The 14,170-nt window shown below is 43.8% G+C and overlaps 2 protein-coding genes across 4 annotated transcripts in view; both read right to left on the reverse strand.

The window, feature by feature from the left end:
* Window positions 1–10,747, reverse strand: part of LOC119390182 (uncharacterized) — a 30,821-nt gene extending 20,074 nt beyond the window's left edge. The window contains exons 1-6 of one of the 2 annotated variants that reach the window (XM_037657738.2): window positions 10,616–10,747; window positions 8,835–8,974; window positions 4,280–4,367; window positions 2,668–2,744; window positions 1,611–1,722; window positions 999–1,054 (exon numbers count right to left, since the gene is read on the reverse strand). In XM_037657738.2, the coding sequence (XP_037513666.1) occupies window positions 999–1,054; window positions 1,611–1,722; window positions 2,668–2,744; window positions 4,280–4,367; window positions 8,835–8,974; window positions 10,616–10,682 (540 nt within the window). In that variant the 5' untranslated portion in view covers window positions 10,683–10,747. The remainder of the gene's footprint in view (window positions 1–998; window positions 1,055–1,610; window positions 1,723–2,667; window positions 2,745–4,279; window positions 4,368–8,834; window positions 8,975–10,615) is intronic. The other variant, XM_037657739.2, reaches the window with a different exon arrangement.
* A 2,465-nt stretch (window positions 10,748–13,212) lies between these two features.
* LOC119390184 (uncharacterized) overlaps window positions 13,213–14,170 on the reverse strand; it is a 33,837-nt gene continuing 32,879 nt past the window's right edge. For both annotated transcript variants that reach the window (XM_037657741.1, XM_037657740.1), the window contains exon 16: window positions 13,213–13,580. In XM_037657741.1, coding sequence (XP_037513669.1) covers window positions 13,452–13,580 — 129 coding nt within the window. In that variant the 3' untranslated portion in view covers window positions 13,213–13,451. The remainder of the gene's footprint in view (window positions 13,581–14,170) is intronic.

Genomic DNA, 14,170 nt, shown 5'->3' on the forward strand with positions numbered 1-14,170 from the left:
GATAAATCACATCAGCGCATGTGCGATGCTAGTCAGTTTACATACGCAGCGGTTCGCTTGCTAGCCGTCAGCCATATAAAATTAGCGTGCGCACTGTTTTTTTCGATTGTTTGTGCCTAAAAAAAAGGTAGGGGGGAGGGGGAGGGCCCACAGTGCGATAAATAGATAAATAAATGTACTAAATAAATAAGTAAATAAATAAATAAGTAAATAAATAAATGGATAAATAAATGTGTATACATAAATAGATGTACCTTTGCTTAAGACGCTATTGTTTATATGCAAAGCTATACTTCAATCACTAATTCGTTCACTACTCGCGCACAATGCTTGCATATATTACACGGCATAAAGCTGACATTCAAATAACCTTCAATTTACTTCAAAGCTGACATTCAAATAACCTTCAAATTACTTCAAATAACCAAACTACAGGGCGTTCACGCTGATAGAAAAGCGAAACGGCTGATTCACGCCACGTCTGCGATTACATCGCAATCTACCCCACCATAACGTAAACGCGGTACACGTGGTGCTAGTGCCAGAAACGCGTAGCGGGTGGTGCCAACTGTCGAGCTGCGCCATATCCTCGGAGCTTTCTTCAACGACCGCATCAGCGCATTAGGGCCAGCGTGCTGGGCGACGTAGGCTACGACGTCACAAACATGGTGCTTCCCGTAAAACTATGAAATGCCACACATTCGGGGTCATGAATTAGACATGCGCAACAAGTGTTTAAAGTTTGTTTTCAGGAAAACTAAACCACTCGCATTCGTATAGTTTTGCTCGGATCATCACAGTTCCAAAAATAAGACACATCAAATATTTTATTGGGATGAGTTTGCACGAAAACCCGGTGTTGCTTTTTTAAAAAAGACAAAACACTGGATCAAACGAATGTTTTTAAATCCCTAATTTATTCAGTAAACTTTAGAACTCCTCAGCAACGAAGAAATTTACGGAAAACTAGTCAAATGCATGGGCACTCAACCAATTACCTTTGAATTTATCGCAAGCGTAGGCCCCTTGCAGTGATAGGCATAAGGATCGGCCTCTAGAAAGAGTCGTAATAAGTACATAAGTGTTCATTTCATAATGATAATACCGTACTTTTTTGAGCATATGTTACCAATGCCTTTTTGCAGCGCGAAGCATGAATGTGAAAACGACGGGAAACAGGAATGAGCGCTCGTCCCTGTTTCCGTCGCTGTGTCGCTCCTGTCTCGCTATGGCCCATACTTGCAATGGATTAACAAAAAGCCCAGCCACTACCATTCTCAACCTTTTTACTTATCGCTAACAAAAAACGTATCGGCAACTGAAACAAAAAGAAATGCGCGGTTTCTAATTGTCATGCTTCTTGATTTTCTTCTTTTTTGTTTCTTGCAAGCCACCACAACTTAAAATAGAAATACACATGGTTTAAGGTTGGCGTACAAAGGCTGACACTAGCAGAACGAAACGGGCATCACGAACTCCTTCTACTGTCGTTTTACTTGTGCCTATGTTTGCAAGCCTACCTCTTTGTTCAGTGAACCCTACATATTTAATATGTCCAACTTCCAGTGCTTCTAAGAAGAAAAAGAAAATGTCGTTAGGATTTTACCTACCTAGCGGCGGGATTGGGACACGAACAGTCGTTGTGGTTTTGTTGACGCATATGCCGTTGTCGCAGGCGCCAGCGACTATCTCTCTTCCTTTATCGACATCACGTACTGAAAGCTTAGATAAAACACACATAAGTCCCATCTTGATTACATTGCCAATATAGCGTATCTGACCGCACTGGCTCCTCATCGGTCTTAGGTTCTCTAAAATTGGCTATCACTGCGGAAACAAGTACGTTAAATTGGTTTGAAAAAGATGTGTTGTTCTTAAGAACCGTTATTTTACCCCTTATTTCAATTGTCAAAGTTGACCTCGTTTTCACTCTTGTTGTATAAGCGTGTCGTCTTTTTTTTTTTATTACCGCATCATCCGCATGAAGTGGACGTTGTGTTTACTGAAGGTGCGTGGATGACTTGCAAGGAAGTGACTTGTATTTTCTTATGTGTTCTACGAGCGGCTGGTCTAAGCGATACATGGTGAGACATTACAACGGTCGCTCAGGCGGAGAAATTGCCGGCCAATTCTGCCAGGCTAACCCCGCCTGCGGCAACATCATCACCACCACCACCACCACCACCACCACAGCCACCACCACCACCACCACCACCACGATCTATTGAACGTTATGTTGGTAAGCACTGTTAGTTTTCACTCTTATTCTGAAATAACCGCAGAAATACGCATTACCTGCATCTCCATCTATAAAGCAACCTTAAAGTACAAAACTTAGGAACATACTGGTAGTTTTTATTACTTCACTAGACCTTTTCATACACTATGAAAATAAGGCATCTCATGAGTCAATAAAACTGGAATCTAGTAAGCGCAATGATGACATTTCTCTTAGATACAGCAATTTCTACGACAAAGCAGGTCACAGTCTTTCTATGCCTTTTTTTTTTTTACTCAGTCGGACGTCCTTCGGTCAGCATCCACCTTAACTTCCACCGTAAATAACAACACGACAAAAATCAGCTTTAAACGTTAGCTTCGTTGTTAGTGATGCTTGTTAATATGTGTTATTAATCACGTTTGTAGTTAGTTCTGCTTATGTCTTACCATGCATAATTGTCCGTTCGGTATGATGCCATTTCCTTCCACCCAATCGCTTGGCCTAGGGGTTAAACTGTGGGCACCTATGGGAAGGGTTACAGTAGACTGTAGTAGCTTTTCGTGCCTACACGTCGCTTAGAACAAGTAAATTTAGATCGTCTGTACACATATCATCCTTTACGTAGCACCGGACAGCATGAGGCTTCCGGGGAAGTGGATGGCGGTATATAATACAACAACGCTGGTAGCTACGGCATATCAATTTTGTCTCCAGTATGACTGCGAATGGCAAGAACTTCTCTTTTTGTTAGAAAACATTCACAACAGGATGTTCAGAGAAACAGTGACACTAGACCCATGGCTGGGCATCATGTTAACGAAGCCGACGCATGAAGTTTATCTTAAAACTCTACTATCATACACATTATACATTCAATGATATGGAAAAACCCGTCGTCAATGAGTGCGCGTATAGACTCCTCCTCTTGCCTATATCCGTCATCACTTTTAGTGCTCCTCTTTCGCTACCTCCTAAATAGAGTAGCCCGCTACAGGCTATCATCTCATGTAAAAAATTTTTCCTTTCGTCTCCTCATTCATTCTCGTTTCAAGAAGTGACATGTTGGGAGGCTTCTTCCAAACACGACGTACTCGAAACGTGTTTTATATGTTAAGTGACTTTGTTTGTAGAAGATAACTGCAAAAGTATTAATACAATACTATTATTATAAAGACATCATGCTAATGACTAAAGGATCCATGACACTGTCGTTTTACCAGTCTGAGTTTATCATTGTACCTGAAACTAAGTGGCGAAATACGGTTAGTCCCGCAGTAAACTGGGCACGAAACGAACATCCTACCTCGAAGTCTCAGTTTGAAAGCACGGCCTCTAAAGACTTCCCACCGACAGCAACTGCTGTTCTGACATGCGCTGTATGATGTCATGGAATCAGGAGCGGGCGCTCTGTCGTCTACTCTAAGACAGTGCGATACCATGCTGGGCCCACACGTTTTCATACTTGACAATGCATCAAGGGTGGCGTCGTTTAATTGTACCTGCAATCCCTTTTCTCGCGCAATATAGAAAGCTGCATTAAACCGCCGAGATCACTTGGAGGCACGTGGGAAAAAAATTAAAACTAAGCAAATAAAACACGACGCATGACGGCCACGGCGCCTCTGCTCATGGTTCCCACGTTTCTGTGCGGTTCAAAAGCTAGATTTCAAAATTCGACTACAATATTTTTATGACACTTACTTTGGTGATTTTTTTTCTATTTATCTGCAGGACGCGCGCGGCCTAACATACAACGCGTGGTTTAGTCTAAAAAGACAGGGCGTGCAAACACGGACAAAAGAAAGAAGCCAGGCGTGGTTTAAGCTCGAAACCGGTGTCACGGCCCATTTGTGGCAGCTGGCCTTTTACACTTGCGCCAGAACACGGTTGGTCACAGCGAATACCCTCATGGATTCAACTCTGCCACAAAATTTGACGCTACCAATCCGGCTATTCACGGATACGTCTCCTGTAACGCTTGTAACCTGTAAGGAAAGACGAGCTAAATGAATGCAGACAGACGAGCTAAATCTCTCTGGTGATGCATGTATACGTTACCGCCGCTGGGATTACTCGGCCGGGAAACGTCGTTTATGTGCACGTCTCCGGCTCTCTCTGCGCATGTGCAGTTTTTCACCACAGAGGCCTGAAAAATCGGGAAGGTTTGAAATTTGTTATAAATTTAGAGTTTACGTTTCTTCATCTATTCACTTATGCCGTCAGAACTTAAAATTCAGCGAAGCTTCTGAGCCGAATTCCTGCGCCGAGCACAGAGTCGAAGCACAAAAGTAAGACAGGCGCGATAGCGACAAAACCGGAAATGCACTAAATTTTAACTATATTTTATTGAGCAGGAAACGCACGAGAATCGCTAAAAGAAAGCATAACACTCGGCTGCCCTATGTCACACGTGCGACAGCCAACCAAAATTTTCCAAGCGCTCTATGGTGCGTGAATTCGTATGCCAGCGCACGGGAAAAATCCTATAAGCAAAGTACGCAGACGTGGGAGCTTTATCATAGAGCCGTACTTTGGAAAATAGATTTCCTGAGTAGCGGTCTGCCCGTAACTTCCAATGTGTTGCTCTCTATAGTGCGTGCTGTGATTGCGCCTCAAACCTATCTTGCATATTTTTGTCAAACTCGGAGTATTGAATAGATGGTACACCCTCCCGTAAAAAGCACACTGCGTCACTAGACTACAACAGAAATAGGGTAGCCGAAATGAGAACAGTGTAAATTGTCAAGTGCACCGTTTGATTCCATTAAAACTAGGTTAAGGTGCTTCACATCTACAGGATGTGTTGCACTTGTCTTGGTATAGCTTAACACGCAAGGTGTCGCATTGCTAAGTTCGAGGATTCGGGTTCGATTACTGTCCACGGAGGCCGCATTTCGATGCGATTGAAATTCATAGAACACCCGTGTGGTTAGATTTACGGCCACGTTAAAGAACTCCACGTGGTCGAAATTAATCTGGAGTGCCTCATTTCTGCGTGCCAAATAGTCATGTTCTAGTTGTGGTGCGTAAAACACCACCCATTATTATTATTAAAAGAGAGGTGGCGATCGGTGACGTGGCGAAGAATTATAGATTACATTTTGACGCCTGAGGTTCACGAACATCCACCTAAATCTAGACTTTTTTTTGGCGTATACCCCTGTCATTGAAACTCACCAATTCATCCTGACTATCCGAATACGATACCCTTAATGCTGCACTCGTGTTCGTCAATAACAACGCTTGGCAATGTGCACTGTAAAGACAGGAGAAGGCACAAACCGACAGAAAGACAGGGAAGTTAGCCATTCTCAGACCGGTTCGGGAAAGGGTTACAGACCATGCTCAGAACGGTGCTCGGGAAAGGGTTGTAAAGGGAAATGATAGGAAACTGCTAATCGTATGAATATGCTATAAGATGTTAAGATTGACGGTGGGAGCGGCAGTTCATTATTCGAGATGGTGACATTCAATCTAATTTCAGTTTATCATTATTCAACCGATGTTAAATTTCGTCTAGAAACTTGCTTTTCTCCGCCCAACCCTGCTCTATGGCACACCCTCCTTGTTTAAGTGCTCATGTCTTATTATGCACCGTCTATAAGTGCTTTGAGCCCACCCATTGAGAAAGACCAGCCGTGCATGGGCACATCATCCCTATCGAGCCTTGGCGAAACCTGCAGCGGCTCGGCTATATATTCCCAAAACGTTTTCTATCTTATACGCGCTGGTTCACTGTGTCTCACTTTCCGCTTTTTGTGTTGCTTCCGAAGACGTTTCTACAGCCGCTATAGCCTTCATAAACGTTTTTTTTTTCTATTTTAACACGAAAGTATTTTATGCCGGGGTCCACCACGGCTCCACTGACATATTTCCGTGACGGATATGACGTTGTAAAATATAAAGACTAACAGTGGGCAAAAAAAACAGACGAAATAGTTCCCTTACCGGGAATCGAACTTACGACCCCTCGCTCCGCGAGCGCGCAACGCGAAACGATTCGGCCACGGACGGCACGTTCTTTGCAAGGCTAACTGCGAGCTATTTATATACACCATCTACCGGTGGCTGTACTCAGAGATCTGTGTTACAGCGTGTTTTCGTTATCACTAGCGAGATGGCGCGAAGGGCTCGAAGAGCGCGCTTGAAAAGTCGTCGCCGTTGCGACGAGCGCCCGCGTCTACAGGGCGTGGTCGCTTGTTCGTGCGCTTATCTCGTGATCGCGGTGGTTTGTACGTCTCGCGTTGAGAGCACGATCAGGGGCGTAGCCAAGGGGGGGGTTGGGGGGGTTCAAACCCCCCCCGAAATTTTTCAGTTTTGCTTGCGTATATAGGCACGCACACATACAAACGCACGCACGAACATACATAAAGTATGGTCGAACCCCCCCCCCCCCGAAAAAAATTTCTGGCTACGCCCCTGAGCGCGATGGTCACTTGGCTCTCTGAAGCGGCCGCTTTAGCGAAAGGAGCGCGGTGCTCACGCAGAAATAAGTTACAAATGTGACAGTTCGCTCTCATCCTGTGTATGTTCGTTCCGTGCATCCTTTCTGCTTGAGCAGAGCGTTCCAAGTTTCGAGCTGCTTGCCGTTCTTCGCGTGACATTAGAATTTGTTGCTGTAGCATTCATTCCTTCGCCCTTGGGGCGAAAGAATGCGCAACAAACGCTCAACTACGTCTGTGAAGACACGTTTCACTTTCGTGTTATACCGATACCTATGACAGAGGGATCAGCCATGTTCTTTTGTGTTGCTTCCGAAGACGTTTCAACAGCCACTATAGCTTTCATAAAAGTTTTTTTCTATTTTTACAGCAAAGCTGTATATAAGTAGGCCATTCGTAACACGACAAACAGTTACCCACTCGTTATTTCGCGATCCCAACAAAAAACTGTCATCATCGTTAACGTCCTTTGCCTTTAAAATGAAAAAAATACTACCCTGGCCACCCAGACTGAGCTCAAACGGCAGCTGTCTACCTGGGCGAATTGGATGACGTGACTGCGTTCCTGAGAGTAATTAGAAATGTAAACATATCGTAAGCTGCCGAACAATGACTTATTCAACAATTACCTATTGAACAGATAATCGCTAGCCAATGTGTGCCACAGAAAGTGGGCAAACCCTACTAACCACTGGTCAACAAAAAGTAAACAGAAAATGAAGTACATAAATAAATGTATTTATAAATAAAGTTATTAATAAATGAGATTGGTTAATTATGCACGAATACATAAGCAAATAAATAAGGTTTGGTAATTGTTGGCTATTTTTTCTCTTACGGATTGGTTGGCTTTTGATTGATTCTCTGTATCTGCTTTCTCTTAAGTGCGCAACGATGTGCTTTCTCTTTTGGGTTGCCATTTGCGGCTTTTTAATCTCCCTTCTCCTTGAAGTACTTGTGTTTAATGATTTCTTGTCTATAAATGACTGCTCCCGGGTCTCCACCTGCAATACACTTCGGTGTCTCGCTGACTCCATTTGTAGTTCATTCAGCACCTGCCTTATCACTGATGACTATGGTAAGAAATATAAAACACAGCACATATAAGGCAGCATTCGGCAGACACTTCTCCGAAACTGGCAGAGCTCGCCTAGCTGAACGTGAACGTGACACACCCAGTACCAAATCGCCCAAAAACAAAATTAAAAAAAGTATTCATGTACCATCTTCTTGTGCTGGTTCATGTCTTGTGTCGAACATAATTTGTGAGCGCATATAACAATGTCTATAAGAGGGGCAACATACAAGAAGCACCAACTACCAAATGGTTTATTAAGGCAAATGTTTTAGATGCTTCACCAAACACGAAATCTGACCGTCGGCGTCGGCGCCAACACAACACGAGGGATGCAAAAAATTATCATCTTGTGATAACGTCACCCTATGAGGTCATAGTGACGTCACATAACGTTGCACTACATGATGACGTCATCATCACAAAGACATCGTAGCTTTGTGACAGGTGGGCCGGTCGCGGAGTCTTGTGAGGTGCAGAAAGCTCGCAATGTCTCCGCTTCCGGAGACTGTGCAAAACCACGCTAGGTGCAGATAGGTTTCGGGTGCGGGGGGAAGGGGGGGGGATCAATACAGTCGACAGAGAACAAAAAGAAAAAGAATGTGGTTTTCGCCTTCTAGCCATCCTATGTGAATGCATAAGGGACCCTGTGAGTTTTTTCTTTCAAAGGGTCAACCTTAGCGCGCGCGCTACAAATTACGGTTTTTATATCAGATATGAAAGATAAAAATTACATTGTTTATATATAAAAATGTATTATTTTATCTAATTAATGAGTTTTTGGTGCCTAAACGACGATGTGATTATGACGCACGCCGGTGTGAGGGATGGCAAATTAAGTTAGAGCACTTGTAGTTCTACAGCGTACACCTAGTTTACCTACACTGGCGTTTTTTTCTTTTTTTTTTCTTTTTTTTCTGCATTTCGCCTTCATAGGACTGTAGCCGTAGGTTGCCTGGAATCAAAACCACCGTCGCGCTTAACAGTGCAACGTCATAGCCAGCTAGCCAGCATGGTGATGAAAGGTAACCATGGTGAAAATGTTTGCATTTCCAAAGTAAGAAAAAAACAGAGACAATAATAATACGGAACTTACATTAGGTTGGACTGTAATGTAGGAAATTTTGCAGGGCTTGTTGGCAGGGCCGAGATTCACAGCTGGGCTTGAGATAAGACCAGTTCCTCTTATCTCATTCTCGCCGATTCCGTGCACTAGAAGCGCGTTTAGGCAAAAAGCTGCAAAGTGTCATTAGGAAACAAGGAAATGGTCCTGTCATCACTGGGCTATATTTTCTTTGCGTAGTGAACATTGATATAGGGGCGGAACAAACATATATAACCAGTGATCTCAAACGCGCTTGCCGCTTATGGCCGGCCCGCACATGAGTGTCTTCGTCCCATATTTTTTTTTCTTCTTAATAAGTATGATAAGTATTTTCTTGTGCTACAGAGACGCGACTCATCTAAAGCATTTTTCTCGTGGGGCACTCCATGCGGTAACCATGTGTTAAAACCATAACCATGAAAAAAAAAACTGTTTCAGAATCAACGTCCCGATTTCAGTCATTCTGGGCATCAGTATCGGTATGTTTCTCGAAACCTGACAGGGGTCGTCTCATTACCGATATATGGTATAAGGCGATTTCATATATGGTAAATGTAAAGGCCTTTCCCATATATGGTCAAAGGCCTTTCGCGTGGAAACGTTAGCAGAGCCTTCCCCCGCCCCTCCCCGCGCCAACCTTCTTCCCGGTCTCGGCTCCTGCGGGAGACTAAATAATTTCGCAACCGTGGCCCGCTATCTGAGGTGCGCTTAAGACACCTGCTTTAGGCAATGCCAAGTCGGGTGTTGAGACACATCAATCTTACGGATAGAGAGAAGCGCTTGGATTGTGTTAAATGTATGTGTCTAAGAAGAAACGCCCTGCTATCAGGAGAGTGACATGGTGGCAAAGGCAGTGAGGTTAACCGGAACAAAAACATAAATATGGCTTCCAAACTTCGCGGGGGCGGCTGAATTTGCCGAAAGTCAAATGAGAGCGTAGTAGTGGTAGGTTGACAGTTGCTGGCTAAAGTACCTTTACTTAAAGAGGCTTGAACAATTGTGCTCAGCGGCTGCCAACTAACCTCTTGCCTGGAACTGAGGATTTTGGGAGGGTAGGGTAGACTTTGGCAGGATTGCGTGCCCGGAAATAGTGTTGGTGTGATCGTGAATCGACCTCAGCGAATCTTTTACTCGCGATTTACTATCCTCGGTAATGAGGCATACACTTCGTAACTACACTTGTGGCGCTAAATCGATGCCATTGAAATAAATAATATATAACATCGTCACATCGTGGTAATCACGCACCGTTACTAGTGCTAGACAATATACCCTTTTCCTTACTCGCTATTGCTCTCCCCTGCATGTAAAACTTTCCTGCCTAAGGACATCACCGGTCGCAGTTCAGGCGAAGGTGACGTGCTAGCTTCCGATACTCGGACTTTGCTCTTGCGTATCGTTTCATCAATAACTCATGCGTATATACACTTTTCATGCAAGCAAACTGTTATTGTACACGCTTTTTTTTTTTGCAGACGCGATCTCTATCGCAGTTGACGATCTGCATCGCAGGAATGATGGCTTCATCATAATGAAGAGTCCAAACAAAAAGGAAAACAGAATACCATCTAAAATATCCGGTAACACGTACATTACTATTAATCATACCTACACGATTTGTAAGCAGAACATTTCTAAAACCTATGTTAGCTCCAAATGGGTCAGCAGCAAGGTTGCCTTGGTTACGAAGCCTAAGAAATTCTATTGTACGCATATCAGCACTGAACAGCGCGACATGACAATGCACGAGAAGCTGAAGGTGTGAGCCTTACCGTGCATGACAAAAAACATAGCGGTCCAAAATTTAGGAACGCCGAGTGAATGTGCTCGTATCAGCATGCTGTAAATAGCGAGGCTATTTGAGCTGTGGCTTGCTCTGCAGGACGTGATGAACGCACTGAGGCTATATAGATTACGTGACCACTGCGGTACTCGATCTATTTTTCATCTATTCTTTCTTATTTATTCCCCCCGCCCGCCATTGTCTCTCGCTACAGGTCTGGTAACTGACTCACTACCAAGGTAGTGTCGTCAGAGGCTTATAATTTTTCTTGGGTGATTGCCATAAAACAACGATTCAACGAAATGTTTCTTTAATGCAAACAAACCTTTGACGCAGCACCAACCTACCGGGCTAAACTCAACGACTCCCGGCGTTGCCATTCTAGCATACCCGTTCAACATCTTGTTCTTCCTTTCCATAGACGGTACGGGCGGTGGTAAATTCATTGTTTGCACGAATGTTGGCCGATCAACTATTGTTCATACCTTTGCGTTCAGTGCGCACAGTTGTCAAGCGTTGGCAAATGCCTACGTTAGAGGTGTACTGTCCTCGCACGCCGCAGATGGCGGCGCTACGTACGGCGCTCCGGTCAGCAAGTGGACTCACCTTTTGTTGTCTTCTCTGGCTCACGCCCGAGTAGCAAGGCGCTCTTCAATAACTGCCATTATATTTGTAGTGTTAGTTTTATCAGTAGCATTATGAGGTCGACCCATATCTATATTGAATGAATCTCTAATATGTATGTTCAGCAATCGCGGTCAGGAACATCGTCTTGTGACTCAGTAGTGTGACTCAGTGAGCTTACGCTAAACCGCGAACGTCGCCATCAAGTGAGTGAATGACAGTCCACGAATCATTAGAAATGAAGCATGATTTAAGGACTTGTTCGCACAGGCATCGTACTGAACAAACAGCTCAATAGTATAACTATAATGTTAATTATATCTCACGCTTACATTGGCAAGGTGTTCTGCATACAAAACTTTGCTCACGAGAAAATCTCGCAATTTCACCGAGTACTGGCCTTTCTCAAAAACGTATTTGTGGCATGCTCTCTAAGGGGCTCCACAATTCTCAAGTATGCTTTATACTATTTGCTGGAGAATTAATATCATTGCTATTGTCTAAAACAAAAGCTTCTTGTGCTTAATTTAGCATGATTAGGGTCTATCTGCTGTCTTACAAAGCAACAGCTGGAAGTTCTTCCGAAAATATAAATCTTTCACCTTAGGAATAAAAAATGTTATATGAAAGAGGACGCAGACTAGCCTGTGAGCGTTTTATATCGTCATTGCTCATCCCTTTTTTATTGTGCATTTAGCGATTCAGCAACATACTCCAACAACAAGCTAACTCAAACTTCAAAATATTTCTTTTTTAATTTCACTTACGTACAATGCCCTTACACGTCTTTTGAAAGTTATGACCACTGAATTTCTTAAGCATGCCATCGAGCGTGATTCTCGATGTGCTTAAAGCGCTTGGCATGCAATGCCAAAATTTAGATGAATGTGGCCAACAGAGATGGGTGCTCGACTCACGCTAGGTGCTGCACATGAACATTGTATTCCAGTACAAACACGTCGACCGAAGGCCAAATGTCGCAATCAATCTTCAATGACCGGCCACAAGGCAACATGACTGCACCACGGCAACAAAACAGCCGTGAAAGGACGTCACTGCCGTACACGCACCTCATGACTGACGGCTGCAGCTGACATTAGTCCAAACTGAACATGATTCCGACTCCAATTCTGCTAAATTTCGAGTGGAGCGGTGTCCTTAAACATTCCGTGCAAACTATTCAACGACCACGCAGGCTAAGTCTCCAATAACTATAGAGCTGGGCTTATTGCTCGAAAGCGTCAAGCGGCCTCCACGTTACGAGTATACAAGCGCACCGCGACAGCGAAGTCCCCCTGCTGACGTCACACACGAGAGGGCGCCTTAAAAATATCCCAGGAATCTAGGGTAGGGTGCATTGATGCGCACTGTCTGCATGGAGGCGCCCTAATCGGAGGTCAACAGTATCGCTCTGTCTCGTGCTCCCTTCCTCCTCTTGTGTAGCGCTGTCTAATCATTTCTTAAGATACAGCAACCAGCCACATGCTTTTAATAGGAGGTGTTCTTGTTTTTTTTTTGTTTTTTTCGGAGGCACTCTGGAATCATCTACCATAACTCCTGTTGCAGACATTATACCAATAAACCTTAAACGTGATGGCTCCAGAATTAGACACGGTTTTTCTTAAATACACGTTGTACATAAAGGAATTATTATTAAACAAAGTAAACACGCCATGTGTACTCAATGAGACGAAACCCTGTGTGCACGTGTTCTCCTGTGTCTCCTTATTCGGTGGCGTAATTTCATCGAAAACAAAAAGCAGTGTACTCACTTTAGCAAAGCAATTTTGTTGCAACCAGAATTTGCACAACATAATCATCAGCGTAGATAATAAGCTCAACTGGAAATAATCCGTATTGTATTGCAGCTAAGCTATAGCTAAAAGGCAGATTTGCTGCAACAGGAACGCGCAACAGGAACGCGCAGCTGTAAGTTTTATTGAACGCGCAAGTGCGCCGGAATCGAGGAAAATATTTATTCAAAGCAGCCGATTCGTAAATGAAGAACGTGAGGACCCTCTTCTTCTTCCTGACTGCAAAATATTCATTACCACCGACGTCCGCAGTTTCACTTGGAGGCTGGTCTACATTAACCGCTAGTCTTTCTTGCACTGCAGCCGCAGGCGAATGCACCAGGACCAAGATGTTTTAGGTTTCAAACTTCTGCATTTTACCATCGCACTAACCGGCTTGCACACCGCTCAGTCATTGGTTGTGATGTTCATCGAGTGCTTCCCGACAGTACAGTAGCCATTCTTGCAAACGCCGACTCTGTACACGCCCGTTCCTTTCTTTGATTTCTTCTTACCCGATGCAGCACTGTACTCCAGCTGCAAGACAGAGGAGAAGAAAAATGTAATTTATTCGTCGCTTTTATTTTCATGCACACGTACACTTTAAGAAAATAAAGAGTATGTGTTACTATTTTACGGAAAGTGCTGACTTGCCACGTATATGACTCTCTTTAAAGGGGCACGTTAACTATTTTTTGAGTCCCACGACTCCCCAAAGAGAGTTCGCTTGTCTCTTTAAAGAGAGTCATATACGGCACAAGCCAGAACTCACAAAAACAGTCAAACCGCTGTTTTTTTTTAGAGTGTAGTTATTTGCTGAAACAGAGACGCAGGCAGATTAAAACAGTTAGGAGTTGATGAAATTACAAAAAGAAACTATTTTATGTTTCAGGTAAACATGTCTGCGTTTGTTGCTGTTGCTGTTGTTGTCGCCATTTCGTCTAGTAAAGTGTTTGACCTTCTTTCTCTCTCCAAAATGATCACATAGCAGGGCAGTGCGAAAAAACACAGAGAAAGGTGGTACACAGGACAGGGGCGCCGTCTTATGTCCTACCTTTCTCTGTCTGTGTTTTTCCGCAGTGCCCTGTTATGCGTTCAAGAATGCACAAGCTGACCCAAATAAGATC

Source organism: Rhipicephalus sanguineus, chromosome 4 (genome assembly GCF_013339695.2).
Source record: "Rhipicephalus sanguineus isolate Rsan-2018 chromosome 4, BIME_Rsan_1.4, whole genome shotgun sequence".
Lineage (NCBI taxonomy): Eukaryota > Metazoa > Arthropoda > Arachnida > Ixodida > Ixodidae > Rhipicephalus > Rhipicephalus sanguineus.